The 27,376-nt window shown below is 50.2% G+C and overlaps 8 protein-coding genes across 8 annotated transcripts; 3 read left to right on the top strand and 5 right to left on the bottom strand.

Annotated features, from left to right (window-relative positions):
• Window positions 1–545: 545 nt before the first annotated feature.
• Window positions 546–1,882, bottom strand: BP5553_09846 (Uncharacterized protein; the record flags this gene model as incomplete). The annotated part of the gene is made up of 2 exons (XM_032018469.1): window positions 546–1,546; window positions 1,612–1,882. 2 exons carry the CDS (start codon window positions 1,880–1,882, stop codon window positions 546–548), a joined length of 1,272 nt encoding a protein of 423 aa, XP_031865306.1.
• A 626-nt stretch (window positions 1,883–2,508) lies between these two features.
• On the bottom strand, window positions 2,509–6,078 carry BP5553_09845 (uncharacterized protein; the record flags this gene model as incomplete). Its single annotated transcript, XM_032018468.1, has 3 exons — window positions 2,509–3,377; window positions 3,482–5,242; window positions 5,292–6,078. The coding sequence occupies 3 exons, from the start codon at window positions 6,076–6,078 to the stop codon at window positions 2,509–2,511; spliced, it is 3,417 nt and encodes a 1,138-aa protein (XP_031865305.1).
• Window positions 6,079–6,813: 735 nt separating this feature from the next.
• BP5553_09844 (Uncharacterized protein) lies at window positions 6,814–10,389 on the bottom strand (the record flags this gene model as incomplete). Its single annotated transcript, XM_032018467.1, has 4 exons — window positions 6,814–9,080; window positions 9,137–9,278; window positions 9,331–10,159; window positions 10,250–10,389. The coding sequence occupies 4 exons, from the start codon at window positions 10,387–10,389 to the stop codon at window positions 6,814–6,816; spliced, it is 3,378 nt and encodes a 1,125-aa protein (XP_031865304.1).
• Window positions 10,390–11,571: 1,182 nt separating this feature from the next.
• On the top strand, window positions 11,572–14,040 carry BP5553_09843 (CYTH-like phosphatase; the record flags this gene model as incomplete). Its single annotated transcript, XM_032018466.1, has 4 exons — window positions 11,572–13,254; window positions 13,303–13,776; window positions 13,829–13,929; window positions 13,983–14,040. 4 exons carry the CDS (start codon window positions 11,572–11,574, stop codon window positions 14,038–14,040), a joined length of 2,316 nt encoding a protein of 771 aa, XP_031865303.1.
• Window positions 14,041–15,094: 1,054 nt separating this feature from the next.
• Window positions 15,095–17,717, top strand: BP5553_09842 (Glutamate carboxypeptidase II; the record flags this gene model as incomplete). Its single annotated transcript, XM_032018465.1, has 8 exons — window positions 15,095–15,591; window positions 15,642–15,835; window positions 15,890–15,958; window positions 16,016–16,278; window positions 16,383–16,564; window positions 16,617–16,947; window positions 17,023–17,515; window positions 17,584–17,717. 8 exons carry the CDS (start codon window positions 15,095–15,097, stop codon window positions 17,715–17,717), a joined length of 2,163 nt encoding a protein of 720 aa, XP_031865302.1.
• Window positions 17,718–18,483: 766 nt separating this feature from the next.
• BP5553_09841 (uncharacterized protein) lies at window positions 18,484–18,951 on the bottom strand (the record flags this gene model as incomplete). Its single annotated transcript, XM_032018464.1, has 1 exon — window positions 18,484–18,951. One exon carries the CDS (start codon window positions 18,949–18,951, stop codon window positions 18,484–18,486), a length of 468 nt encoding a protein of 155 aa, XP_031865301.1.
• A 721-nt stretch (window positions 18,952–19,672) lies between these two features.
• BP5553_09840 (putative interferon-induced) lies at window positions 19,673–21,990 on the top strand (the record flags this gene model as incomplete). The annotated part of the gene is made up of 5 exons (XM_032018463.1): window positions 19,673–19,719; window positions 19,850–20,340; window positions 20,390–20,446; window positions 20,493–21,416; window positions 21,467–21,990. The coding sequence occupies 5 exons, from the start codon at window positions 19,673–19,675 to the stop codon at window positions 21,988–21,990; spliced, it is 2,043 nt and encodes a 680-aa protein (XP_031865300.1).
• A 688-nt stretch (window positions 21,991–22,678) lies between these two features.
• Window positions 22,679–24,790, bottom strand: BP5553_09839 (putative Quinate permease; the record flags this gene model as incomplete). The annotated part of the gene is made up of 4 exons (XM_032018462.1): window positions 22,679–22,981; window positions 23,245–24,226; window positions 24,281–24,575; window positions 24,640–24,790. 4 exons carry the CDS (start codon window positions 24,788–24,790, stop codon window positions 22,679–22,681), a joined length of 1,731 nt encoding a protein of 576 aa, XP_031865299.1.
• Window positions 24,791–27,376: the final 2,586 nt, after the last annotated feature.

Below are 27,376 nucleotides of genomic sequence, written 5' to 3'. Positions count from 1 at the left end.
ACGAGCGCTTCTATATATTAACTGCCCTTTCTTAACGGAGCAGGCGAGTTGCATACTGCAGATGTACGCAAGGCACTGTGGTTGTTGGTAAGGCTTTTCTAACAATGCTTCCTGGTGGCTCTTACGGTTATGCCATCCCAATATCCAACGAATCGCGAGTTCAGCCCTTGAACTTCCGTTCCTCTGCTGTCTTTCCTGGGTGTTGTATCTGGACCATTCGTCCTAACGCAAATCACCTGAGTCCCGGGATCAAATATAGCCAACCTACAACCTAGATGTTTAACTCGTTCTTTGGCCTTTCTTTGGTTCGCCGGCTCATTTATACGACCGTCCTATGCTAAATGGATATCAGTTGATAGCCAACCGTTGGTGTTGTCATAATATCACGCTGCCTGACGGCAAGATGGGTTCATGTAAATGAAAAGCACAAGGGCCGGTGGGAACCAGGAACAAGGCAGCTTCAATATATCCGTTGTTCAGAACCGGGAATAGGGTATCTTATTTCGGGCCGTGACTGTTGATTGAACTTGACTAATTCTGGATTCCTACTCCAATCCTTTGAACTTAAGAATCCCGCTATCAGATACTTTTCCCTTCCCCTTCTTCCGCTTCTTCCGTCGCTTTCGAGCTCCTTCCTCGTCATCACTACTGTCAGCAGCATCTTTATCGCTATCATTGGAATCATCTCCATCCAACGTGCGCTTTTTCAAACCCACATCCTCTTCGGAGTCCTCTTCGTCGTCCAATGATAGCTTCTCCTCCCACACCTTGACAATGGAACCACCTCCACTAATCAGTCTCCCTCCAACATCGAATCCCAAGCCAACCACTGCCTCGACCTCGTCATGTCTCAATGGCTCGCCCATAACTCTATTTTGGCCCAGTTGAACAATCCTGATGGTGCCGTCACCACATCCAACGACGACATTCTTCCCACCATCTCCGACGCCCTCGGGCATCACAACAAGTGAGTCCAAACTTTCCCCGCCCCCTATTCCTCGATCGACATAAATCCGCTCATCCTGATCATCCCAAACACCCTTCTCCCATAGTGTCAAAACACCAGTCGAGCTCCCCACAAGTACCTTCTCCCCCGAGCTTCGTCCCGGTCTGTGAGGTAGGCCTCCAACGTATACACTACTGAGCAACTCTTCTTCCTGGTCCTCACTCTTCACTAAAACTCCTCGTCTAAGATCTGTGACTGCCAATGTAGTGGCTCCAGTAGTAACCCATTGCTTACTGAGGCCGCTTGTGCTAGCCGCCGATGGAGGGAGAGGAGTGAGAGACGAGATATAGTCTTCGTGTGGATAGTGTGTTTGGCTCGGTTTACCGGTTGCAAAGGTTGAGGATGTGCGCAAATCATAGAGATGCAACGCTCCAGAATCGGTCGCGAGGAGTAGTGTTTGTGGGGATAGAGCGTGGATGAGAGTCGGCGGATCGATGGAATCAGAGGATGGAGTGAGGGGAAGGAGGATTTTGGATAGGACCTTGCCAGTGGAGGATGATGCCGCTTTCAAAATTCCATCTGTGCCAGCTGAGTAGAGAGCTAGATAGAGTTAGCACGTGGGCAGAGAGCTTCACTTTTGGGAGCAATTGAGTTTGACTGCGAACCTTCGCCATCGGCACTGTACGCCAGGGCTCTGCAGCTACCCTTATGTCTCCTTGTGCGCCATTCAGTTTCTATCGTACTTGTGCCGGTCGACAGGACACTGGTGTCGCCGTCACCATCATCATCGTCGCTCTGGGTGCCCGCCACAGCTGGGAGTCGAAATGATTCAACATGCCCGCCAAACAACCCGACAGCGAGGATTGGCTCATTGGGATGGAGAGCTTGGGTGAACAGCTCCGAAGAGAGAGGAAGTGTACACAGATTTTCGAACATGGTGGTTGTTCGGGCATTAGCTGATTGGTTTGGATCGTTATTTTGCTTCCTTGAAAAGAAATTTATTTAAAGGACATGATTGGCGAGAAATCGCCAAAGCTCCCAGAGTCAACACCAGCGTCGCGATCTTCAACTTCACCGCCCATCAATGTTTATGTTGCGACAAGTGACGCAACACACACCGTGGGCAGTGGTTTAACACGCCTGAAACCACAAACACCCAAGCTCAGCCGCCTAGTAGGGATAGGCGTGGGGTGAAATCATTCAAACTCTACTTTGTTATCTACAAATACTGTGCGCCGAACAATCCCCAGTTTCATTTCCATGTTTTATTCTCCAAATTCGGATATGCTCAACTATAATATCACAAAAGACAATTCAATGTCAGTAGATAGATGCCGAAGGCCTAGTATTACTTACGAAGGATACCAGCACACGCAAGCAAGATATCAGATTATAGCCCTGGCACATTTTTGAAAACTAACCCTGCCCCTTAAACTTCCAATGTTGACAAATACCTTGAAAACAAAACGCCTTGCAGAAACCCCAGAAAACTCCCAATTTCCTCACCAAGAGAAAGTACCGCTATTCATAGCTCCAGGCCTAGTGGCCCCTTATCCTCATCTTCACGGCTTGTCAGGGTTCATCTTGCGGCCCTTTCCAGCCACAGTCTTTGTCGGCGGGCTTGGGGCTGGCGTTGAAGAAGAAGTTCTACCCCTTAGCGCCCTCCCACCAGCTGTAGGAGTAGGCTTAATGGCAGGAGATTTTTTCTTAGTCTGCTTCTGAGCCTTCTCTTCGTCGGCAACCTCCTGACTAATCTGCATCGCCCCCCTCTCAATCTCCTCGTCGACCTCGTCCTCCGGAGAATATCTATATGGCGGGTCCTTCTGAACCCCAACCACACGCTTCTTCTTCTTCTTCTTCTCCTGTGACAGCAAGTCCTCTACATATTCCGGTTCCACATGCTCGAGATCCGCCTCGTCGTCTTCATCGGAATCCTCTTCATAGCGGTAGAGGGGGTCAAAAGTCTTGCCTTTGCTGGTGCGCTTCCGCTTCCTTTCTAAGGACTGCTCGTTCCCGGTGCTCCTAGCGTTATTATCCGAAATGCCCGCTTCGGCCGGTGCCTTGGAGGTGATACTTTCATTCATACCACCCGTGAATTTCCCAAAAACGTCGAAGTCGCTAGCCCCTTCATCGGCGGATTCCTGTTGGCTGTCCGAGGCCCATGGAAAAGTCTCCTCGTGTTGCAGTGGGTGCACGGGAGTATCCAGAGGGTCCTGTAGAGTGTTTTGACTTTCCAGTTGGGCTACTGAAAACTCTCGGCCGGATCCGAAAGCTTGCTGTTGAGATTTATTTATAGCCGCTTCTCTAGCTTTTATGCGTGTCTCTCTTTGGTCCAATTCTGTTGCTCGGTCCATAACATGTTTGGACTGTCTTTTAACATCCGCGTCTATGTCTGTCGCGGCTGCAGGAATTGGAATCTCTCCCCGCAATCCTGTGGGGGTTGATATTAGCATAAGTGTCTACTAGGGCACTCAAGCACAAAAGCAGCACCTCATAGTTTCCTGACAAAAGGCGGAAATATTCATCTACACATACCTGTGGTTCTCCCATCTTGTGCACCAGGTCTCGGCTCAATGAAGTGACACGCCTCTCTATGGGCAAGCCTCCCATTTTCATCGAGTGCCGGAAGATTAGCTCCACATCTCCGGCAGAACTTCTTGCGAAACCCCCTCGGTGGCCTGCATCGATTTTTATGGTGTACAGCTAGGAAGCCAGACGCCGAACTCAGGTTGAGTCCGCATAGGTTGCAAAATTTTCCCGGTCCTCGATGACAATACCTTCGGTGCTCCATGAGCCCTTCTTCTTGTTCATCCGTCCTATCTTTACCGCAAGCATCACAAAATAGGGGATCCGGGTCTCCCAAGTCCTTCTTTGGACCGTCGATGCATATGTTCTTGTGATGGAGGTGCTCTATCGGTGTGAATTGTTTGATATCAATCCCGCATCTGTCGCAAAACTGGATAGCTCCGGGGGTGTGTCCGGCTACATGATCTAGGATGTCTTGTGGATGTTGTGTGTTTGGGTGGCGACCAAGTGGCATGTCGCAAACAGGGCAGTCGAATTTATTCCAGAAGTTGCTGATCATGTCGGACTCGTTTTGATCACGGTGGGAAGCTAAATGGTCTCTTCTCTGCTCCGTGTTCATGAAAGTCCATTGCTCACTCTCGCATTCTGGGCACACTCCAGCTGATGCAATCTGATCTGCGTGCATCTTGAAGTGTGCCGTAATTTGATTAGTTTCATAGTTGGGGAAGGTAACATCGCACATGGGGCAGTTATCCATTCGATCAAGCACCTTGTTTCGCAGCGATTGGTTTTCCTCCAGGAGCTGACCGAGATCCGTTGGCGTCAATCGTTGGGAATATATCGTAGGCATAGCATCACCTACAGTAAAGGCAAGCTCTCTGCTTGCGCTAAAGAGGGGTGGCTCTGGCTTTTGACCTGGCTCAACGACTGAGTGATCTTTGTACCACGATTCCCGCTTGAGACGATCAAGTCGACTCTGTTCTGCCATCCAAGGGTCGAACTTCGGGATTTTGGCGGACGCCGCTCTCGCAGCCAGAAGCTTTTCCTCGTTAATTCGTGGTTGGGCTGCTTGGCCGAACCCTAATGAACTTACATGAGGGCTCCAAGTAGCCTTCGTGGATCCAGCACCCGAAGGAGGGTTTCCAATAGATCTCGATAGCGGTGGCCATCCTCTAGCGGCGGGTAGTGATGTTTTCCTCCCAACAGAGGACAGTCTTCTTGATAAATCTGGTACCTGGCCCTGTGTGGTTGGAGAAGGTGGCGGTATAAAGTCATGCTCTGGAGGCTCAAATGTCTTAGGGGCCACCACCCCGAGTGGGCGTGGATGATCTACTACCATAGCCCAGTCCCCATTGGGTTCGCAGACAAGTCTTCTTAGGTGTTTGGTCCATTGATCCTGGTTGGTAAACTTGTTAATCATAAAACTCTGCACCAAGGGCTTGTACTTTTCGGTCTTCAACGAGTCTTGATCGTCGTACTGGTCAACTTCAAACTCCCATTCGCTGCTTGGATCTAGGTTTAGCAACCCCAATGCACGACATACAAACTCGTGGGGTTCGTGACTGTCGATAGTGCTGGCACATGTCACTCTTCCCTTATTGGGGCCGTAGAGGTAAATGTTTTGGACTGGGCCTGCTCCGCCTCGCATGCCCACAGTCGTGGCTCCGGGGTATATGGGACGAGTTTTGGGAATGTCACCACTCCCGCTAGCAGTTCCCAATGGGAAGCTTGGTAGTTGCTGCGTCATTGGATTCTCCTTGGCCTTTGGCCCTAGTCCTGTCAGGCGGTTTCATATAAAGGTGGGAGTGCAGATACTTACTACGGAGCATTGGGAAACCATGACTTCTCTCATGATAATCATCCAGGAACTGCAGCGGTTTGGCTGCATAGAAGATCCTCTGAACCCTAGGTCTCCCCTCGGGCTCCTCTTCAGGGTCATCGGCGTCGAGATCTAAGCCGGCATTGAGCATATTCTGTGCTCCCATAGGTTCAACTGGCAATCCGAAATGCAGCATCGTCAACTTAGTTGCCAGGTTATTCTTGGTTCCGTGAAAAGCTCCTTGTGGGCCTAGGGCTTCTTTATATATCTCGGTGTGCTCGGTTTGGATCTTCTGGGTTGAGCCAGCTCGACGCGATGGCTGGAGCAGTAGCTCTTGAGCTTCTTCAAAATCCTTTTGAAGCACGTCCTTAATGGATGCTTTAGTTAATGCTTCATGGAAGTAAACCCGCTTTGTTTTCCACTCTTCGTCCGTTGGCTTGATATCAGGTTGCCAATTCAACTTGCGGTTAGGGTCTTTCAGCGTCGCATCAGCTACTCTCTCTGCCTCGGCATCGAATTGTGCATCGACGTATGCTGCTATTTTCCGTTGTCTCTCTTCGCGGGTAAGTGGAGGAGGAGCCGGTGGGTCACTCGCCTCGGATTCCTCCTGTATTTCGGCCTCAGCCACGACGTCGCTGGGGGAGGGTTGCGAGGAGAATATGCTTGGAAAGCTAGGAAGATTGAAGCCAAGGAAGGCTCTCTTAGGACGGGGTGTGTCGAGTGGCTTGTCTGCCCGGCGCTTTTTAGTATGAGAGTTATTCTGAGGGGGACGAGTCTGCCATGACATGATGCATATCAAATATTCAGTTAGAATTATTATGTTTAGTTAGAGTAATGTCGAAGGGAAGAGAAAGAAGACGGAATGTTGCATGGGGAATCAATGCTGGCTATAGGTAGTGAGTAACTACATAGATACATTCCTGGAATTATCGATGCGGAAATGTCAAGAACAAAGAAAGCCAACATCCAGGCCAGGTTAAAGGAACATAACACATGCCACCCTTTGAAAGCACTTCAGCTCAGTTGGCTCGTGACTGCAGGATTAGTGCCATGGTCAGGGTTGTATTAGATGGGGAGTTATGCAAACAGAAAATACAGCGCCCTTGGTCGCTCAATTTCCCTCTCCCGATGAAGAAAGCAATTTGTTAATTTCTGGAGACGGCGTCTGTCTACCTAACCAGTAACAACTGACGGTTAGCGCCAACCACCTCCCAACTATCTATTTAGGTAGGTAGTACGAAGTATAACATTCTCAAATAATAGACCAATGAAGCCGCATGAGGCGTTAAAGGGGCTGTTTCCCAAGCAGGCCCTGAACCGTTCAAAAACTTTCATGGCCGCCTACTCCTATGTGTCTCACTTTCACAGTAGAATATAATAGAGAGATAGTATCGCATGTAAATGTTCAATTCTGCTACTACTTGTTATACAGTGCATGCATGTCTTCGCTGATGCTAGTCTATGCTTAAAGCCGTATGGTCGGCAACACACGAAGAGGATCTAAAATTACATGTTCGATTAATTAAGACTCTTCCTCATTGTCGGAGAAGTATTCGAATTCCCGTGGGCATTCGGCCTCCTCAGCACCCTCCTCATCCTCGTCGACAGCAGTCAGGACACCGGCGGCAGCAGCAGCGCCGGCTCCAGATGCTTCACCTTGAGCATCAGCGTGACGACGAAGATTGAATGACTCATTGCGCATATCCTCCAGCGTTGTCGGCGCAGCGGCCTTCTCAGTTGAAGCTTTCTTCAGCTTCTCTTCGATTAGGACCTTTTCTTCCTCTGGTTCGGTGTCGACGAGCAGGATGACGCCTCCTGTGGGTTTCTTGACAGGCTTGTAACGACCAGCAGGGAAGCTGATGAACTTGAGCTGGGCCGGCAGGACCCTAGACATGTTCTCGATCTCGTAGCCAACCTTTTCCTTCTCGAGTTTCTTCTTTGCGGCTTCGGCTGGAGACGTTTCCTTCTCGCCGTCGGCATCTTCCTTTTTCTCCTCCGGCTTTTCTTCCTTGTCCTTGGATTCGTCATCCACTTCCATCTTGTCCCCAACCGGAGCATTTATCTTCGGGGTTGTCGGTGTTTGATCAATATCCATGCTTTCGCGGCGTTGGGCGCGCTCCTTCTTTTGGGCTCGGCGCTTGGCTTGAGCGGTGGTTGAAAGCACGGCTGTGGCGATCAAAGTTGGCGCCTCATCAGTCTTTACCTCCTGTTCAGGAGGATACTCGAAGAGACTTGGGCGTGTAGCGCTGTGGAACTTGAAACTTGGAATGTCCAGGTCATGATCGAGCCCGATCATGGAGGTAGGGGTGAAACTCAATGACAGGAAGTGGGTGAATGGGAACCAGTACCAGTATTGGATAAAAACGGCCATCCCGACAATACCGGCCATGTTGAGGTTTCCAGTCTGGGTCTGCAAGCCGATGGTGCAGTTCCGTCCTCCAGCGTCGATGATGCCGAGTGCCAAAGCACATCCAAATTTGGTCATCGCATCTTCGTGGCGATCACCTACGATCTTCTTCAAGGTCTTGCGGATAGCAGCAACCTTGGGGTTCATGGTCTCGTTCTGCTGCACCATGATCATAGCAAGTGAAATCAAGGCACCCTGTCGTACGAAGTCCGTGGGATCCTTGACCATAGGCTCGAGCAAGTCGATCGCCTCATCCAAACCAGTACCTGCACAAGATATACCCAGAGCCATAGCTGCTCCGTATCGCACATGTGGGTTGTAGGACTCGGACAAAAGCTCGACCATGCGGGGCACGCTACCAGGCTTCCGGAACAAGATGAATCCCAAGCTCATGACAGCGATCCGGCGGACGTCATCATTAACATCGCTAACGGCAACATGGAGTAGCTTCCGTACAGCTTTGTTGCTGCCAGTGCCACAGTATGCCAACGCAACAGTCATGATACCCCCATATCGCAGAGTTGGGTCAGGATCGTTCAGTAGACCCTCAATGAGCTCGTCGGCCCCTTCCTGTCGACTGTACATGATCAAAGCCATACCCACAGCAAGACCTCGAACAATCTTTTCGTGTTGTGTCTCATGAGCGTAGGTTATCATGTCCTCCAAAGCCTTCGTATTACCAGTCCCCAGCATAATGAGACCCATTGCGAGCCCAACTGCTTCACCATTGAGAGCAGAGTCGGTGTAAAGCACATTCTTGAGGCTCTCATAAATCTGCTCGGATCCGGTCGCCATGCCAGCAATGCCAAGGCCTAGAGCACCACCATGCTGGATGACCTCCTCCTGGGCCTCATTAAATTGCTCCTTCAGGTATTCGAGCGCATCGGCTCCATGGTTGGCGTAGATCAAGCCGTAAGCGTAAAGTGCGCCACCTTGGCTAAAGATTGAGCCCCCAAGTGCCGACCTCCTTGGTAAATAAGGCTCCAAAAGCTTGCGACATTGCGTCAGGTTTCCACGGTGTATGACACCAAGAGCCGCAGTTGCTGAGAACTTGGACCAATTTACAGCCTTCCCGAGCCACTCAAGGTTATCACGGAAGAATTTATCATTGGTGGTGCCTTGGTTCATGAAAGCATTGCAAAACGTGACCGCCGTATGGAAAATTGAGTTCCGCCCCTCTAGACTGTCCTTGACCTTGTTGAGTATGCTGAGATCAGTGTGGTTGTTTCGGTAGAGGAACTCGAGGTTCAGCTTTATCGTCTCACTTCCATCAAGAATTTTGCGTATCCGATCGAAGATTTCGAGCTGCTTATCCGAGAATTCGGAGTTCAAGGCATCAAGCTCCTCGTCTACGCCTCCCAACAATTGATCTGTTTCAGTAGCTAGAAATATTTGTCAGCCTAAGGGATCCCTTCAAGTCATGCTGCAATATACTCACGATCCGCTTTGTCTTCAGACGGTGCTTCTGGCTTCTTAGGCAGCGACTTAATAACCTTGGCCAGAAACTCCTGAGTGCCATTGTCGTACAAATCAAAAGCTATTTGGTATGCGATCGCTGTCGATTTCTGATCGTTGGTCACCTGCATATTGTTAGTGAGTACGATTTGGACGATCTGAGATGGGTTTCCATACCGCTAGCTTTCTTAGCATCATTGTCGCCTCCTCGTCGAGATTCAGGTAAACAACGCATTTGGCAATGGCAAAATAATCAGGCGTTGGAATCTCCGAGAGAAGATCCAGAATTAACCTTAATATCTCTGTCCGAAGTCCTCGCTCTTGAACAATGCCCATGCAGATATCTAGGACGTATTCCATCAACTCTTCGGCCGGCCCTATCGCGCCCTCCGCAGACTTCCCACCTGAGTTCTTTTCGTCGTCGCTCGCGCGTTGGATCACCCGACGAAGCACCTTCAAGTTTCGTGCCTCGATAGCGATTCCAACCACCTGCCTATATCTACCTTCCCGTAAACAACCCTCAAACAGACTCTCGGTGACCTTGTCCAAAGCTGCCTGAGTAGCCCGGTCTGGAACCGCGCCTGATCCTGCCTTTCCTTCATGTGCGGGAGGTTCTAACACGGCGTTCATGGAGGCTCTAGAGAGGAGAGATTTGGAAGGGAGGGTGGACTGGGAGAAAGGGGTTGTGGGCGAGGTGAGAGCCGCAGTCGCATTGGCGTCAGCCGTTCCATTCGCAAAAGAGGTCGCCAGAGTTGGGAGGGAAGCAGTTTGGGGCTTCTCCTGTTGGCCTGGGTGGCGAGCAGCGGATAAGCTGATGTAGGTGTCGACACACTTTGAAATAATGGTTTCTTCGAATTCGCCATGGTTGTCGAGCTCGAACAGGTCACCGGCACCGAGAGCAAAGGTCATACTCTCATTGTATTCCTGCAGATGGTAGTAGACCTTCGCCAGCACCAGAGATGCTAGTTGTCGCTCGGGGAAAGTCTCATCTTCATACAGTGCCTCGCTGGAGTGGCGCGTCAGCGAAGATGAACGCAACGACGGCGAACCAGGGGCACGACGAGGGAGCAAGCAAGGGGAGCAGAGAGCAACTTACATCTGGCCAACAGAGCCTGCAACTTCAGTCCATAGTGTGTCAATATCGTCGTTCAGAGTCTGCAGCGCGAAGACCTTGAGCTCGGGTTCCTCGTCGGACAGGAAACCCAGCACTCCAGACGCTGAGGTCAAGCCAGGCATGGTGAAAATGAAAACCCTTTGAGGCTTCCTAGAGGTAGGTAGTGTGGCCTATGGCAGATGGGTTAAGAAAGGAGCTGGAGCGGAAAGAGGATGAAAAGAGTGTATTGAGTGTTGGATGTTTGTGTTCTGTTCTGTGTTGTGGATTGTACGAAGCATGAAGAAGCTCCTGGGCGACCAGGCACGAGCTGTCACGTAACGCATCCACGCCCGGAGCTCGGGCGCCGGGCATTGTGGCCTTGGCGCCTTAGGACACAATATTACGATCACGTGCAGCTGTTGTGTGGCAGTACCTAGGCCCTAGGGCTTCTGGCTGATTAATCATGAATAATAATAGGTAATAATGTCAATACATCTGGATAAACACCGTGAAGTGAACTTGGAACTGCGTCTCTGCTTCGTAGGAGTATCTTCTCTGATAGAGCCACGCGGCTCTGTTTAACCAGCAACCCCCCGAGCGCTATGGTTCACGGTTGCCTCTTGGCCGTTCACAGAAATATAACGTTTGTGCCCAATCATGGCCCATTGTAGCCTTTTGTGAGCCCTTGGGACTTTACGCTCCCAAAACCATTCTAGCTGGTCCTCCTGTAAACTGTAAACTGTAAACTGTAAACTAGAGCTGGTACATAGGTAGATCAACTAACTGTCCATCATGTATGCATTTTGAACTCTGTTGTCCCCTAGGTAGTTCTTATGTTCTCTAGTCATGCCCGTGGCATGTGTCGTTAACCCTGCTAAGGAGACGACCACAAAATATACTGCCCGTGGATAACTCAAGACATTGACAACCAGACCATCGCGCACGTTGAATGCCCCCCCTTCCACCACCACCGCAAAATAGGGCCCTCGTGTATATACTGCTGAAGCGATTGCCATATACTGAGCAGCTTTGCGACTGTCTGCGCCCTCCGTCACTGCTTCTACTGTCGCGTGGTATACTGTTGTAGAGAGACGGCGCGAGACCCGTTGTTGGAAAGTCGTTTGCACCCATATCGATCGACGACGCACGCGCACACCCACGATTCACGATCCACTATCTGTCGCGCCTCGAGTCTCCTGGCGTCGTCGCCGCGATAATCGCAATTGCCCTCAGATGAGCCCCGTTCCTGAGACCCCATCGCTTCTGTCGTAGCCTGGGGCAAGGCGCGCGTGTCTGGAGCTGGCGCTGGCAGGCCGACCGCAAACATGGACCTTAAATCAATCATCAACACCGAGTCCGCCGCGAGCTCCATCACCAAGCAAGCGGCACCAGCGACCCCAATCCAAGCGCCGCCGCAGCAAGCCTTTCGAGATCGAGAGCGAGAGCGCGAGCCAGACTACAATCATTCTCGCCAGCCGTCGTCCGGCAAGCAGCCCCCTTCGCAAGACTATCCCGCACAAACGGGCGGCCCGTATGCCTCTCCCTCCACATACCAAGGGAATTACCAAGGTCGACCGCCTCCTCCTCCTCCCATACAGGCTCCTCCTCAGAATGATTTACGCTCTCCCGCGAGATCCTACTCAGCTCAATCGCCGTACCAGCACACGCCCTCGTCATCTACGAGCCAGTATCCCTTCCCGCAAACTCAGACTCCCCAGAGCCCGGCTCAGCAGCAGCAGTATCCGCCGTCTTTTCAACAACACCGAGACAGCTATCCCCAATCGAACCCTCCACAGCACCTTCAGCAGCACAACTCGCACCCCCAAGTCTCTCCTACTCCGCAGACCCCTCCGATTGGTATGCCAGGAGCACCACATCCATATCTCCAGCATCAACGATCACAATCTTCACTCTCTGCATCGACGCCTACGCCTACATCTGCGCAGAGTCAGCAACCATATCATAACCAATATCCACAGGATAGTCCGGTCTCTGCAAACCATTTCCCACCTGCCCAAATCCCACAGCATCAACGTCAACAATCACAGCCTGGCACTCCGCTTGGGCCTCCTCTAACTCAACGGCACTCCTCAGGCGGGTTCCCTCAACCAACTAGCCCATATCAACAACGAGGTCTTTCTGCCGGACCATTTTCTCAGTTCCAGCAAACTTCACCTGCGCCTCCCGCACAAGCCACAATTCCACGACACCCAAGTACTCCTAACGCCTCCGATTCACAAAGAACCTCAGCAAGTGAACAAAGAGGATCACAGAGTGAGAGGGAGCAAAGCTTAAGTGTGAGCCCGAAGACACGTCTTCCCAATCAAACAAGGGCAGATATGACCACTCCACAGCCTGAAAACGGCCATGGCAGTTCTACAAAGAGAAAGATGGAAGATCGTGAGGTATCCGCTGAAGACTCTCACACCGGACCCCATATGGATGACAAACCTTCTATGAACGGCAATCATTCTATTTCCGCACCTGGTGCTAATTCACCTAAAGCGCCACCCAAAAAGCGCACCCGCTATGCAGAACCGCCCATCTGGGCTCAGAGTGTCCGGAGCAAGGGTGCTCATAGCGTCACGAGTCGGCGTAATGTGAAAGTTAATGGCAAGCTGCCAGAGCAACCGTTAAATCAAGCTCCTATGGTTACGAGACTTGAGACAAACGGGAGCCCGCAACTCCCACCGGGCGTCCCACGCCCTGGACCTTTGGTGGATAATGAACGGGATCCTTCTGTTCTATTAGGGCCGTGGGAAAGGAGCATCATTGGGGAGAAGCCGATCGAACATATGGTAAAGGTTGTCGCGGATTTTCTGTTTCAAACAGTGGTCTCACGGCCCGATATGGGAGAGCTCTCCAGTAGAGGCGTCGACATTGAAATTGAAGCCAAGTTAGGTCAATTGATCGACAAGGAAACCAACCAACGATATATGTTACCTGTTTTGAGCGAATGTGTTGTGGCTGATAGTCCGCGCATTGGTTTCAGAAGCTCCATGACAGAGGTATGTTTCGCTGTTCCTATTATTTTGGTTTTAGCTAACGATCCGCAGGCCCAACACTCGAAATTAAACCATTTCCTGAATGCGAAAGTCACCGAAACTCATCCGGCTAATTTGAGCTCGAAGAAAAGGGTACCAATCGATTATCTTCATCGACGAGAGACGGATAAATTTTATGTTCTTCCACCAGCCTTGCACGCAAGTCTGCCTGCTGCAGTACGAGAGCAGATCAACCCGCGTCAAACAGTCAAAGTTCGAGTCACCCATGATCAAAAGACGCAGCAGATCTTAGCCACGATAATCAAAGCCCGAATCGCAGATCTCAACCTCTATATTCCCGAGTCCCCGCTCGATTGTCGCCTCAGCGTAAATTTTGAGATGAAATTTGAAGGCGATATTGATGAGATTATTGCGGGCGGGGTTGGAGACGAAATTCCGGATCGTCATAAGGATCGCTTAAGCTATAAGCAAGGGCCTTATCAGATTGATCTAACTCAAGTCACTACTCAGACTGTTACAGTTAATGTAAGTTGGCCAACCCTTTATTTTCCGTCCTTGTCTGACCAAGCTTCACCAGGGGGTTATCCGCCCGGAGAAAGAGCACGAACTAGAAATTGAGATTGCAACGGAAGCAATCCGGCAGCAGGGCCAGCGAGCAGCGGCTGGTGAGCCCCACGAGTACCCTAATTTGGTGGAGGGGCTGTTGAATAATGTGATACTGCTATCAAAAGAGGTTCCAAGGGTATAGAGATGGAAGCACAACAGGAACAGCTCGAAACTAAGCTTTGAAATGGTTCATTATGGCCAATGGATACGGATACCCTTGGAGTTTTGGGGCAGGGGCGTCGACGGAATCTCATTCTCGAATAACGATATCCTGGAATTGTAAGAGATAGGTATTATATTACCATAATAGAAGACATCGCATTTGTCGAGTGGGGATTGACGCGCTGGATTGGATAGCGAATGCATTGTTAAGCTGTATGAGGTCCACGACAGTCGAAGCGAGTGAGCACTTGAAAATACGACCAGGGAGCTCTTGGTCGGGTCTTTCAAAGACAGACGACCTAGGCTCGCCTTCTCAATTTGGCTATATAACGTCATGGAGACTAAGACCGCTCGTCTCCATTCCCAGTCAATTTGGAATATCCCTTGTGATTGGGGAACATGCCCGCTTACTTCAATTTACGTAGGGCTTTCCTATCCACGTACGAAGTACATTAGCAAAGCAGATCTTCCCCCAACCGAGGAAGTTGGTTGCGGCTAATATAACACCCCTCTCCACTACAACAACGAGATGCCTTATTTGTAAAACTTAATATCATGCTCCGTACTTCGTACGCTGCACGACAAGCTGCCGACTCGATCATGCAATTTACCCCCTGATGACGGATACCAATCGCTACGAGTGTGGCTCGAAGATTGGTTACACGGAGTATATCAGCCGGTTATTTGCACGGTACTTGCGGGCCCATGTCGCCGTACCAGGTAGCTACCCGCTCTCTGCATACCTATTTAGTATATATATGTCATTGTTTGTCTGGATTTCAAATCCAGGGCTTCGGTGCTGGGCCGTTTTAATTGCCATTTACAGCGTTGTGATCATGAGACTTTCCCCGTCAGATTCTTCTGTACCTCGCGTTTAAATTGAGGACTTTCCGTAGGAGCCGTTGCGATTCAATTCCAGATTCTCTCTTCAGGGAACTTATAACCAAGAGTTTGGAATCGGCACTGAATTGAAAAAGGGTGCTCTGCTTTGCCTTCTTGCCCTTGTCCATCTGAATGCGCTGCTTCGACGGTTTGCGAAACTCTACCTCTTGGACAAGCGACTCAGATTCTCACGATGGCAAGAAGATATTCAGGGATTTGCCTGTCGCTGGTTGTGCCTCTGGCCACCGCTTGCCAACATCTTATACCAGAACCAATCAGCGGTGTCTCGAGCGGGGCAATGCTCAAGATCCGTGATACGCCACTTACCAATCTAACAGAAAACGAAGCAATCCTATCCAACGCCTTCGACGCCATTGAAATTGAGACATGGTCTTCCTACTATACTCATGGCGATCATATAGCCGGGAGAAACAAGTCCATGGCTCAGTGGACCGCGGATAAGTTTACGGGTTATGGTATTCCTGCGTCGCTCGCGGAATATGAAGTTCTTTTGAACTATCCTGTTTCTGCCTCTGTTTCGTTGAACTACCCTGATGGCAGCAAGTACGACGCCCAGCTGTTTGAAGATCCTGTGGCTGAAGATGAGACAACAACGTATCCGGACAGTATACCTGCATTTCATGGATATTCGGCAACAGGGAATGCTACGGCTGAATATATATATGTTGGGTGAGTGCAGAAAGCCAGACGTTTATCAGAGGCTAACTTCTGATGGATAGAAAAGGCCATGTGGATGATTTCAAACGCTTGCTCCAACTTGGAGTCGACCTTAAAGGCAAGATTGCACTGGCCATGTATGGCGGTCCGTTTCGAGGTGTCAAAGTAAAGAATGCTCAGGCGAATGGCATGGTTGGTGCTATTCTGTTTACGGACCCAATAACTGATAGCACTCAAGACGGTGCATCATATCCCGGTAAGAGCCTACCTATATAGTAAGAAGTTGAAGATCACATGCTCACTGAAGAAGATGGGCCAGCCAGACACCCATCGTCTCTTCAGCGCGGGTCGGTTCTCGACCTTACCAAATACACTGGTGGTAAGTTATGATATTGGAGTTTTCATTGCCCTGCAAAAGTTTGCTGACGTTTTCCAGACCCAACCACTCCTGGATACCCGTCTAAACCAGGTGCCAAACGCACGGATGGGCACGAAGTCCTACCTCAGATACCTTCTCTTCCGATATCTTATCGCGATGCAACCCTGTTATTACAAGCATTGGATGGTTATGGTGTTTCCGGGAAGGACGTCAGCAGAGATGGATGGGTCGGTGCCCTAAATGCTACCTATAGCACGGGACCGGCTCCAAATACCACTATATCAATATCCAATATCATGTCAAGCAGCATCACACCCATTGTAAGGATAGCCGCTTTCGTTACCTCCCTAACATAGCGACGAATTTTATCATCCTTTGAGTGGCCTTGAAATATCTGGAACATTAAAAGCTGACACAGTACTAGTGGAATGCTATTGGAATAATCAATGGAACACACGCAGATGAGACAATAATCGTTGGAAATCATCGTGATGCCTGGATTATTGGTGGAGCAGGGGATCCGAATTCTGGCACCGCAGTCTTAGTTGAACTATCCAAGGCCTTTGGCGAGCTTCTAAAAACAGGTTGGAAGCCTAGAAGGAACATGTAAGCAATTTTGGTCCCTAAACGCTAGGTATGATGCTAAACCATGCTACAGCGTGTTATGTTCCTGGGATGCAGAAGAATACGGGCTCGTAGGCTCTACCGAATGGGTCGAAGAATATGCCCCCTGGCTTTCGGAAACAGCAATCAGCTATATCAACGTTGACATCGCTGTGGCCGGTCCTAAGCCCGGGGCGGCATCTTCGCCCGAACTTCGCACCGTGGCTCAAGATATTATGACGAAAGTGAAGTACCCCAAAGGTGATTTCAAAACGCTCTACGATGCCTGGTACGCTCTATACCGGTTCCGGCTGGATGATCATGGCTTTGGGAACCTTGGAAGCGGAAGTGATTATACGGCTTTTTTGCAGCTAGGAATTGGAGCAGTAAGGTTTCCCTTTCTTTTAGAACGCGATTATGAGTAGTAAATTCAGGACTGTGAAGCTAATAATACTATAAAGCTCGATTTCTCAATGCAAGGTAGCAGAGGCGACCCCGTCTACCACTACCACAGCAACTATGATTCGTACCACTGGATGACCAAATACGGCGACAAAGACTTTGTCTCCCACACTGCAGCCGGACAGTTCTTAACCCTCCTCACATACCATCTCGCCGACGACGCTCTCATCCCCTTCGACCTTGATGCGATGCAGAAAGGTGTTGAGCAGTGGCTCCGCAATTTCCTAATCCTCGTGAACTCATTTAGCGACCTCGAAAAGCTGCAAAGGGACATCAACTTCAGCGGGCTACATAACGCTCAAAAGAACTTTACGCAGGCCGCGACTGATTTCACTGCGTGGACAAATCAGGAGGGGTTTAGGAGTAATGACACAGCTGTCAGCCTGGCTAATAAGAAGCTCCGCGATTTTCAGAGGGCATTTATTAATCCCGAGGGCTTGCCGGGGAGGAGTTTTTATAAGAACGTTGGATATGCTCCAGATGTTAATGACGGTATGTGAATGTGCCTCCGAATGGAGTGGCAGGACGAGCCCACAAATGCTAACGTCAATGGACTTCAGGTTACTCTGCTCAGACCCTTCCAGGACCAACTGAAGCGCTCAGGAATGGAGAGGATCGGGTGGCGGCGAGGGCACAGGTTGAAATAACGATAGCCTGTATTCTCAAGGCTGTGGAGATCTTGAAGGTGGGTTAAATAGCTAGCTGGTGTGATGTTGACCGCGTGGCGAGAAGACACGAGGAGGTGGTTCTCGATATCGGATATAGATTCATATAAGAATATAACAAAATAAAAGGAGGAGTTAAATAAGTTACAGATACTATTCATTACGAGTAGACTTCTAAAGTTCCCCTGATTGGCCCGACTATGTGGCGGCTCTATCGCCGGTTGCGCAGAACGCGTCGAGATATCCTAGAGCCGAATCTGGTTCCTTTGCAGGTATTTCTCTAACTCCATCCTCCCGGACGAACCCGTACCGCAGGAAGAAGCCAGCCATCCTCGCAACATGGATAGCCTGCATGTGGGCCTCAGAAACTCCTCCGACAGTCTCATCAACTGTTTGCTAGAACAACTTCTCCAGTTTATGATGATTATCGTAGTAGTGCCATCCATGAGAATCCATGTAGCCAAGCATCTTCTCAAATCCCCATAGAGAAATGCCGAATGGAAGGATCCTAGCCTCAGCCCAGTTGATTATCCCCGTTACATGTCCGCTGTTAGGATCTATAAAGATATTCATCTCGCAGATCTCGTCATGACTAAGGACTAAAGGGCATGTCGATGTAAAGAACAATGGAAGTTCTCCGCAAACTTTTCTCAGGTTCTCCGTAAAGTGGACGGGTAGGGCTCGAGAAAGGAGGTCTAATTTCTGCTGGCAATCTTGATAGATGGCTTTGACGACATCCAAGGGCGTTGTTTGCCTGTGCTTCCACGATGCTGTGAAGAATATGTTTATAGAAAATTAGTCTAGCATGAAAGTAGCACCTAGCTCGATGTACCTCGCAAAACCTACTACAATGTTAAACTGTGGTGACTGGGCCTCTAATGACGGTTTAACGGAGTGACCGTTTATACACCGCGCTTGAACGTAGGTAGTTCCGGGAAGGTTTTCGATCACGTATACAGAAAGTGGTAACGATTGGCCAATATTCCCGTGATAAGTACAGGCCGCGACAAATCGTCCATAAATTGCTCGAGCTAGGTTTAAGGTTTCCATATCCAGGACAGAGCGTTGAGCTCGAAATTGAACGATCTTAGATTGTTCGAGTCCTGCTATTACAGTATAGATAAATGCACCCTGGATTGGCGCCGTATTGACAGGTTCACCAACGAGAGAGGCAGCAAGATCATCGCATTGTCGCCGCGTCACGGTTGACTGGGATTCGAAGAAGCTGTTGATCGTGTCACCAAGAGAGTAAATGGGATACATAGTGGCAGAATGAGCTGTGGTAATTTGACTACCGAATGATCGGTGACATCGGTCACATTCGTCACTCTGAGAGGTAAAATGAGTGTGGTAAAATGTGCATGAGAGGGGCACTATGCTGCTGCTGCGAAGCCGACTGCTTCGATCGTACTCGTCGAATTCAACGATGTGAACTCGAGAATCGAAGTGGTACAAGAGTCTCTGTTGTGACCTCCTGGGACGCGACGAGTAAAGTACCTAAGGTAACTTCTTCTGCCGCGTCTGGCACGTGACCTTCGATTTATCAGCTCATCACTTCGGTTGCTAATTGTAGTATCCGTACTAATCCGTGGGTGTGGCGTCGCATTCCCCTCTAAAGGAAGATAGGAGCTCGAGAGCGAAGTCATATCTGGGTAATGGCCGATGGGCCTTAGAATACTGGCGGAAGTGTGTAATTTTGCACCAAAAGTCGTCGAATAATATTACTGCGCCACAGTAATGTGGCTACGACCAACCGGACCCATCTGTGGCGCTGTGGGGAAAGCTCTCTAGCCCGTCCCGGATCATTGGGAACTTGGCCATTGATGAACTTGTTGCAACTTGCATCACCGCCTGTTTGCAATTGCCATTGTCAACCCATTCAATCAGCAACACATCCTCAGAGTCAGTACCCGGGGCGGTGGAAGCACTTGGTCTACCACAATGCTATCACCGTGCGATTGAGCACCGTCAGTTTGCTGCAAACATGTCGCTCGTTCCGTACTCTTCGAGGGATAGTCGAGAGATTGTACTGTGAGTATCCAACCCGTACGACTACAAGCTGGTCCTCCCAAGCTGGATGGCTCAGTATAGCTTTACCCGGCAGCTCCCGTGCCCCTTCTTCGTCAATGCCATCATAGACCAAAGATACTGACTTCACCAGACGCCATGACGATGCCATCGTTGTCCGCGATCCGCAAACCCAAGAACTCGCCATCCGTGGTGCAACCACTTCCCCTTCCTTCTCCGACTGTCCTACCTGCCATCGACCATTTCGAAGCGCATCTCCCGAACGCCAGACTTCTCCCCACCGGTCCCCGCGCCACTCATCGCCCTTCATCAGCCCGGAATACTTTCGAATGCTGCATGACGTGAATGGCGGAGCAGAAAATCACGAGCCACCTTCAAGTCCCATTCGGAGACTCGTGGAGCCTGTGGCAACTTCGTTGACGACCGGTCCGGATGGCTCGGTGTCGAATGCTGACGCGGAGTTTGTGGCAAGTAGTCCGGACCCGGAGGCTGCACACCACATCAAAAAGGACGCCTTTAGCCCGAATTATTTCAAGAGATTCTTTATCGAGGAAAAGGAGCTAGGGAGGGGCGGGAAGGGGGTGGTGTTGTTGGTCAGGCATGAACTCGACCGCGTGTCTCTAGGTATAGCTCTAGGAGCATATGTATATGACTATCGTGCTAATCAATGAAGGGCAATTTGCTTGTAAAAGAGTGCCTGTTGGAGACGATCATGCTTGGCTGGAGAAAGGTACGCCCTTTAGCTAGAACCGCTGGTACGTGGCTAATTTTTGAAGTCCTCATTGAGGTGCAGCTTCTCCAGGGACTATCGCATCCAAATCTTGTCTCATATCGACACGTCTGGCTGGAAGATGCCAAACTTAATCGATTCGGTCCGTCCGTTCCGTGTGCCTTCATCCTTCAGCAATACTGCAACTCTGGAGATCTGTTGCACTACATTATCGGTCAGAATCCAGGTATGCCCAGTCCGAAGGAGCAGCTGAAGGAACAAATTCGAAGGATATCACGGGGGCAAGCAGAACGGCCGAAAGTCGCAAATCCCCATCGGAAACTTTCTTTCGAGGAGATTTACTCGTTCTTTAAGGACATTACATCTGGCCTTGCGCATCTCCATGCATCCAGTTATATTCACCGCGATCTCAAACCGAGTAACTGTCTGCTGCATCAAGATGGGACTGATCTGCGTTGTTTGATCAGTGACTTCGGCGAAGTGCAACCTGAGAATGTAGCTCGGAAATCTACTGGCTCGACGGGCACAATATCCTACTGTGCCCCCGAAGTCTTGAAGCAAGATAAATCTGGCCATTACGGAAATTTCACGACGAAATCAGATATTTTCAGTCTTGGCATGATATTATATTTCATGTGCTTCGGAAGACTCCCATACAAAAGCGCAGATAGTATACAGGAAGAGAATGAAGATATAGATCTTCTCAGAGCCGAGATTAGCTCCTGGTCTGGATTCCAGGACGAGCGGAGGGAACGTCCAGAATTACCAAATCAGCTCTATAACTTTTTAAAGAGGCTGCTAGCGATCGATCCAGCAAATAGACCTAGCGCACAGGAAATCGTGCAAGCACTTCAACAAGAAAAAGGCTTGGATAATCCGCCACAGAGCCGAAAGGGGAGTAATGTAGGGCTTAGTGGGCGGATTATCCAGTCGATCGATTCTCCGATGCCACCAGGCACTCCTATTAATGGTATTTGCTATTCCTCTTTGTTTACGTCCAAACATCGCTAATAAACCCAGAACCTGTCAAGCGCGTTCGCTCAGGGGCCTACATCGAAGATGCCTCTGTTGAATCGCCGTCGCCTCCACCATCTCCCAACTCGCAACTCGCCAACGAATCCCAACATGAAAACTCCCGTGGCCGCAACCCTTCCTCCCGTCCTACGAAAGCAAAGGTCAGAATACCACTCTTGATGGCCCCACCTTCCACACCAATGTCAACCGTCCGCCACCGCCTCTCCGTATACCGCCACTACATTATCTCTTGGGTATTTCTAAACCGGCGCTTACTTCTTCGACTTTTCGTCTTCCTCGCAAAAGTCGTCTCTATAACGAAACCATGTTTGCCTGTGATGCCAAAAGAAGGTGTTTGGTGGCCTCTCATGGGGCTCGCTGCTTTGGAACTAGCCCTCGGTAGTAAACTCGATTGGAGGAGCAGGGCATTATTAGTCGCTATTCATGTATTTGTGCTAGGGTGGGTGGTTAAATTTGGTAGAGGACTATGTAGTCCTGCTAGGTTTGAGAGATGGGAGTTTGAGAATTAATTCAGCATGAGAAAAGGGGGTTTCGGGTATGGCAATTGGCGTAATGCTTCATGGACTGTATACGGATGGGGCGGGCGGCTTGATTCAAGGCATATTATATTTTATGGCTGGGGAAATTGGGAACGGCGAAAGGACATGATGAGGGAATGAGATATGAGCTAAGCTTACTTAATTTGAGCGGAACATTGCAAAGTTATTCAAGTTGTCGCCTTGAGGTAATCACCAAGAGTTATGCACGTGACCGCATCATATAGTCCTCACCTATTTTCCCTCTCCCGCCCGCAGAATCTCAAGGTGAGACAACTAAAAGTCTAGAAATCTTAACGCCTCCATAGTATTTGTTACTCCATCTATATTTCCTCTCCGACCTTTATCAAACATTCCCCCCGTTGGTCTCAAGCATTGCGTTAGCAAATAAAGAGAACCGAGCCATTAATTAAATAACTTCGATTCATAATGGAAATTCGCGCACATCTTATTATACCACCAGGGTATCCGATATTTAAAGTTTTTAAATTTCGTATTCTGCTTTAATAAATTATATAGCGATATCGCATTTGAAAACCTTTCAAGGTAAGGCAGGTCAGGTAGGTATATATAATATCCAAGCCCCACATAACAATAAATTCCTCACAGACATAAGGTAATTTCCAAAATCGTGTTAGGATATATATTGCGAGCACTCTCTCTATTCCTCCTTCGTCGAGATCTCATTATCCTTCTTCTCGTCGATGGTATGGGGCTCCGCTGCAGGGCTGCTATTCGCGCCCCTTGCCAGGCTATCAAGACCGATCTCCTTGTTGATCTCCTCCATGCGCTCGAAGTCGGCTTGTGCGGTGCCTTCGGAGCCGAAGATAACGTCCATCTCTTCGAGGGTGAGCCGCTTGGTCTCGGGCACGAACTTCCAGATGAAGGCGGCGCCGAGGAATGTCAAGCTGCCGAAGATGAGATAGGTGCCGTAGGAGATGCTGGCGATCATGTCGGGCGTGACCTGTGGGCGCTGTTAGACGACGTGCAGAAAGTGGGGTTTTTGCGGCGCAGGTTTGTGGGGAGGTAAAAGGGAAAAAGGTAAAAGGTGATGTGTGTTCAAGGCTTCAAGCAACGCCGCTGGCTGGGTTGGCGTAACGGCTGTGGCATAACGCCACAAGCTGCCAACACGAGCGCCCGCAGCCAGCCACCAGCAGGGATTGCGATGATCAAATGGAGAAACGGATAAATGGGTTAGCGAAGGAAAAAGGAACCGTCAAAGCTTACCTGGCCGACAATGAAGTTATTCATCCAGTTAGAACTGGCTCCCAGTGCAATTCCATATGGCCGGTTGGATATCGGCCAGATCTCGGCCACGATAATCCACGCGCAAGGCCCCCAGCTGTATCCGAAGTTGATGACGAAGATCCATACCATGACCACGGCAGCCCATCCAGCACCTCGGTGTTCAGGCCAGGAGTAGCGGAAACTGCCCACGATACCAGCGATGATCATATGGCAGATGGCCATTCCAATGGCACCAATGATGAGGATCGGCTTGCGGCCGATCTTGTCAATGTACAGCACCGAAGGAATAGTAGCGAGGAACATGACGATGCCGACGACGCCGGTGGCTAGCAGCGATGTGGAGTTGTCGTTCATGCCGAGTTCCTTGAAAATAGTCGGGGCGTAGTAGAGCACAGCGTTGATACCGGTCCATTGCTGGAAGAACATCGTTACGGTTGCGACAATAACACGCTTGAACATGGCCTTGGTGCGGAAGAGGGAGCCGATGGCGACGAACTGCAACTTGAAGGTATTCCATGCGGTAAGCTCACGGAGGTGAGGCCAATACTCCGAGATAGTACGCTTCTCGAAGAGGGATTGTGCCTTGATCTCGAGATATTCGAGCTCGACGAGCTCATGGTCCTGCGGGAGGCCGCGGAGGTTTGCGAGCACTTTCCGGGCTTCTTCTTCGCGGTCGTGGTGGATCAGCCAACGCGGGGAGAAGGGCATAAACAGAATGCCTCCGAAAAGGATAACAGCAGGCACGAGCTGGAGGCAGATCGGGAGGAGCCAAGCAGCCTCGGATTGAGTTGCTCCGACTCCGCCGATATAATGAGTTCCATAGTCGATCCAGAAGGAAATCATGATACCGAAGCAGATAGCGAGTTGTTGCAAGGCGATGAGAGAGCCACGAACTTCGGGAGGCGCTACTTCAGCGTTGTACATGGGGACAATCATGGACAGCGATCCAACGCCCATTCCACTGTGACAATCTGTTAGTACAGCTCTTGTAAAGGGAGGAGATGTTCAAACTTACGTGATGAATCGACCAGCAAGAATAGAATTGTGTCCACCACCGTCAGCGATTGCGGTGGCCTGGATCACAACACCAATGATGAATACACCGGTGGCGACCAAGATACTATACTTTCTCGAGATGGCCTCAGCCATGAATCCGGAAAGAAGACATCCCAACCAAGCGCCAAGTTCAAGAATCGAGGTCAGCCATCCTTTTTTTGATGCGTCCTCTGGCCGATCTGTGTCGTAGGCGCCCATGTGTGACTTGAACGCGGGCATGGTCAAGACACCAGAGAAAACTCCCTGATTGTAACCTGTAAAAATACATAAGAGTTTTGTTCCTTGGAGCTTCCTAGAGATCTTTTCAGCTGAACATACCATAGAGAAGGCCACCAATACACGCGAACATGGCGATACTGAAAACTCTGAAGTTCTTGACGAGCGCCTTGGGGCCACTGGCACCCATCATTTCCTGGCGACGCAGCAATGCCGCATCATAGATGCCCGGGGCTGCATTGGTAGCAACCATCTTGGAGGTATCTGCTATAAGTTCCCTAGAGAAAAAGGATGTGAAATTCAGCAGCAAAAGACTGCAAAGAGAGATTGGGCGGAAACAACAGAACGATCAACGGCAAAATTAATGGACGAGGATATGATAGTTATTTATCTTGTCGGTGACAGAGAGCCGGAATCCCTCGAGAGCTCAATGCTACTCCACAGCTCCATAGCTCCGGATAAAGGGGAGGGTGGGTGGATATGGATAAATGACCCAAGGCTATGGGAGGTTGCCTGGGAACCAGCATCATTCCACCCGTTGGGAAGACCCAGAGAGACTCACTTTACGCTGGTCGACAGGCGACAACAGCTCGACCAACAGGTATGATTCCTGGATATACGGAGGGTAAGGGGTCCAGGGGTCCGGACAGTCTGGAGTGGTGAACTAGGCGAATTCCCGTTCGCCCCAGCTGGATAAATTGTAGAGTTTCGGTCCCACTCGCAGGCTCATTTGGATAGTCCGTCGATCAGATCAGCATTCCATATTATTCGGGGACCCACGCGAGATGTTAGAGTTAGAACACTGGTGACTGATCATCTCAGGCGGGCCTCCGGTACTGTAGTGTAGATGCCTAGGCCCTAAGCAGCAGAGTAAACTGCTGTATAGCAGGTGCCGTAAGACCCGCAACTCGGGATGGCGCTGGCATTGTAATTGTCACCCCGGACTCTCCACATTCTTCCCTCGTCCTCGCCGTTGCTTTCCCTTTCTTAGCTGGCTGATGGCTGCTGGGGTGCCATGGGGACGGGTAATTCAGGCTGAATTGAAGACAGTGGAGCTCGTCCGGACCGCGCTCGTACGTTTTGACCCTTTCCCACGAATCCCACGATTGAGATAAAAGTGCCTGTAAAGTATACAAAGACCACAAAGGCTTGAAAAGCGCCAGCATTGGCGTTTGGCTGTGGTGGCGCCTCAAAAACATGACAGTTTGGCCGGAATTCCCGCCGAATCATCGACCCGAAACCCGACTAGAAGGAAGTCTGGCTGGTCTCGGGGGAAAAAACATTGAATTGTTGAAAATCTAAATGTGTAATAATAACGGGTTCTTCGTTGTGCAAGTTATTTAGTTTTATCGGGGCAGCTGGAGTGCGGAGGAGGAGGAGGAGGAGTGTGGAGTATGGAGTATGGAGTATGGAGAAACGTGGAGGATGGAGAATCTGGAGCTGGAGTAGGAATAAACAGTCAACAGTACTTCGTACGGAGTACTCCGTAGGTACGAGTAGTAAGTACCTCGGTACTTCCTTACTCGTGTGCAGTAACAAGGCGCAAAGAGAGATACTTCAGTTGGTCAAGAGTCCAGATGCAAGACCCACGACCCAAGACTTTGACTTGGCCAAAGAAATGATTGCAGCCAGAGTCCCCTAAAACATTCAACCAACACGTGGAGATGTTGGCGAAGTGGAGAAGGGCAATGCCCAGGACCGGAGGTGCAGTGCATGTAGTTTCAATTGATGCCTCGGAGAACGAGACTGGGAATTTGCAGCTGCCAATATCATGGTGGGAGTAATGAATAGTGGGGATGGGAACAGCACCGGTTTATGGTTATTTTGTTCTTGTTGTTGGTTCTGCTGTCTGTCTGTTTGTGTTGTTTTGTTTCTTCGCACAGCCAACTGTAACTCAAGCCTCGGTTTGGCCCCTGCCCTATGTTACCAAATGCTGAATGAACACTGAAGGCCAAAATTAGCCCGTAACCGCGCGTTTCACGTTTCAACAGGCGACCAGCGGTTACTCGCACTTTTGGTAGGGAGCAGACGGAGGTCGTGGAGTGGGCAGCACGGAGGGTGTAGAGAGTACAAAGTGTGGCACTGTGCGTAATACCATGCAGCATGTACCAGGTACGGGCGACAACGGATAAACAGATAAACACCTGGTAAGGCTGAGCGACTGGAGCACAACGCCCCCAACCTCGCCCGGCCAATGGCAGCCCGCGGAGGGACCTATTTTTGAACCACAGCCTCTTCTCGGTAACTCTTCGATTCTTCTCCCTAAACGCCGTCCCTCCTATCTTATCGGTCTTCTAACCGCCCAACTCTCCAACTGCTCTCCAACTCTCTCCCAACTCTCAATTCCCCCCATAGCTTACTACGTACTTCCCCTACCGTTCCTCTCCACTCCTTGCTCCTCCCCCAGAAACCCCTCCACCCGCCTCAACTGCCGCCTTCCTGGCGTTTGAAATGCTCCTTTGAGCCTCCTGGCCTCCTAGCTTCGCGGCCGCAAATGAGACAGCCGCCCACTGCTTTCTTCCAGCCAATATGCGCTCCGCCAGCTCTCTCCCCGTCCTCTGTTGGAGACGCTTCGAGCCTCTCGAGGTACCTGCGCGGCTACTGCAGCGTTGTTGGGGGTTTCAAGCTCTTTCACCCCTGGCCGTGAACCGCTCCCTTGGGTGAGCTCTGGTGGGCGCTCTCAGTTACACAGCTCTGAACACTGGCCCTTTGGCATGTTTCATGGCTGCTTCTGGTCTCGATTTAGGACACCCGGCGTCAATGGGACTATAAACATTTTCCCCGTTGCCGCCCCCATCGTCATTCCCAGGCCAGTGGATTCTGTATAGCTGCAGATATC

The sequence above is a fragment of the Venustampulla echinocandica genome, assembly GCF_003357145.1.
Source record: "Venustampulla echinocandica strain BP 5553 chromosome Unknown scaffold_12, whole genome shotgun sequence".
Lineage (NCBI taxonomy): Eukaryota > Fungi > Ascomycota > Leotiomycetes > Helotiales > Pleuroascaceae > Venustampulla > Venustampulla echinocandica.
The sequence above is the reverse complement of the archived record's forward strand: the minus strand, read 5'-3'. Positions and strand labels throughout refer to the sequence as shown.